This window comes from Penaeus monodon, chromosome 31 (genome assembly GCF_015228065.2).
Source record: "Penaeus monodon isolate SGIC_2016 chromosome 31, NSTDA_Pmon_1, whole genome shotgun sequence".
Classification (NCBI taxonomy): Eukaryota; Metazoa; Arthropoda; class Malacostraca; order Decapoda; family Penaeidae; genus Penaeus; species Penaeus monodon.
The window spans coordinates 20462258-20463719 of NC_051416.1; the positions used below are offsets into that span (position 1 = coordinate 20462258).

At 49.0% G+C, this 1462-nt stretch overlaps 1 protein-coding gene across 1 annotated transcript in view; it reads left to right on the forward strand.

The window, feature by feature from the left end:
- The first annotated feature begins 163 nt into the window (after positions 1 to 163).
- LOC119593077 (carbohydrate sulfotransferase 11-like) overlaps positions 164 to 1462 on the forward strand; it is an 8227-nt gene continuing 6928 nt past the window's right edge. The window contains exons 1-2 of the mRNA XM_037941999.1: positions 164 to 892; positions 1258 to 1419. Of these exons, the coding sequence (XP_037797927.1) occupies positions 491 to 892; positions 1258 to 1419 (564 nt within the window). The 5' untranslated portion in view covers positions 164 to 490. The remainder of the gene's footprint in view (positions 893 to 1257; positions 1420 to 1462) is intronic.

The window sequence follows — 1462 nt, forward strand, 5'->3', positions numbered from 1 at the left end:
AAACGCAACGTCTCTCCTACGCATCAGAACACATCCGAGAGAAAAGAAAAAAATGTCCCGGACGAGGAAGATGCGCCAGGAGAGCAGGATGGGGGGGAGGGGTAGAGGGGGGAAGGGGTGTAGGATATACCTGGAGACCGGTAGGCGGATCTTCCGAACTGACTTGCTGGTCCGGCTCGCCAGTCAGGTCGCCACCTGCTCGGGAACTGGTCGGGTGGCTTCTAACAGCTGCGTCTTAACACTCGGGGGCTTATAACAGGCCGTGTAGGAGAATTATTATATCCTTTATTGTGGCGAAGTGTATACCAAACAAGGAGAAATGAGTTAGTGCGAACCATAGTGATTTTAACCATCTGTGTCAGGTGTCAGTATCGAACCCGAGAGACGAGCAAGATGCATCAGACAAGCGTAGAATGATGCAAGTTTTACCTTTAACTCTCCTGTGTGCGATCTTTACTCCACTACACACATAGCGACAAACAAGCCGATCATGCCTGGGGGAGTAAGACGCAGCTACATCTTGGCAGTCGTCGCCGTCGTCCTCTTCGCCCTGTGTTACCACTCGTCCTCACCCTCCCAGCATAGGTACAACGTCCGCCTCAACCAGGACGTCCAGGAGCTCAACCTCGAACTTTCCGAGGCCGAGATAGAGGATTTCCTGAAGACCAGCGCTCAGAAGACTAAGAGCGAGGCAGCACCGATATCAACCACAACCTCGGCAGTGCCACAGGCGTGGAACAAGAGCCAAGGAGATGACGTGGAGTTCGTGGTAGTGAACAATAAGGTGTACCTCAAGGGCGAGCCTATTCCGCAGAAGGTCCGCTACCCTGTGCTGAAGCCCTCGAAGGGACGGGTGCTCAAGAACATGGATTTTAGCAGATTCAAAGGAGAGGTCAGTAAAATAACTTACAAATGTTCAACTGTTCAGATGTTCAGGTGTTTGGATAATTAGTTGTTCAGGTGTTCAAATGTGCGTTTTTTCATCTGCTTAGGTGTTCAGTTGTTCTGATATTTAGTTAAGGGGTTCAATTATTCAGCTGTTTAATTGTTTAGGTGTTCACTTGTTCAAATGCTTAGTTGATTAGGCATTCAGCTGTTCATGTATATATTTATTCAGGTATTTAGTTGTTCAGGTGTTCAAGTAACAACACATTAATGCTACTGCGAATATCCTTTGATATACTGTTCACGCTCATTCCGTCAGCACCAGCATGAGACTTCTTACAACATCTGAGAACTATTTGTTTTTGTTACCAGGAGAAGGAGTTCATGGAGGCGCGTCGTAGGACGCTGCTGAAGAGAGCTTCTCGAGTGAGCTCCATGTGCAAAGCGCGCTCGAAGCTGGCTACCTCCAGGTTACTGCACTTGGTCTGGGATCTCCAGCACCAGCCTAATGTGGTGTGGTGTCCTAACTATAAGGTACGGTGGAGGTGCACTGGGAGAATGTGTGGCGAGTTTGGCC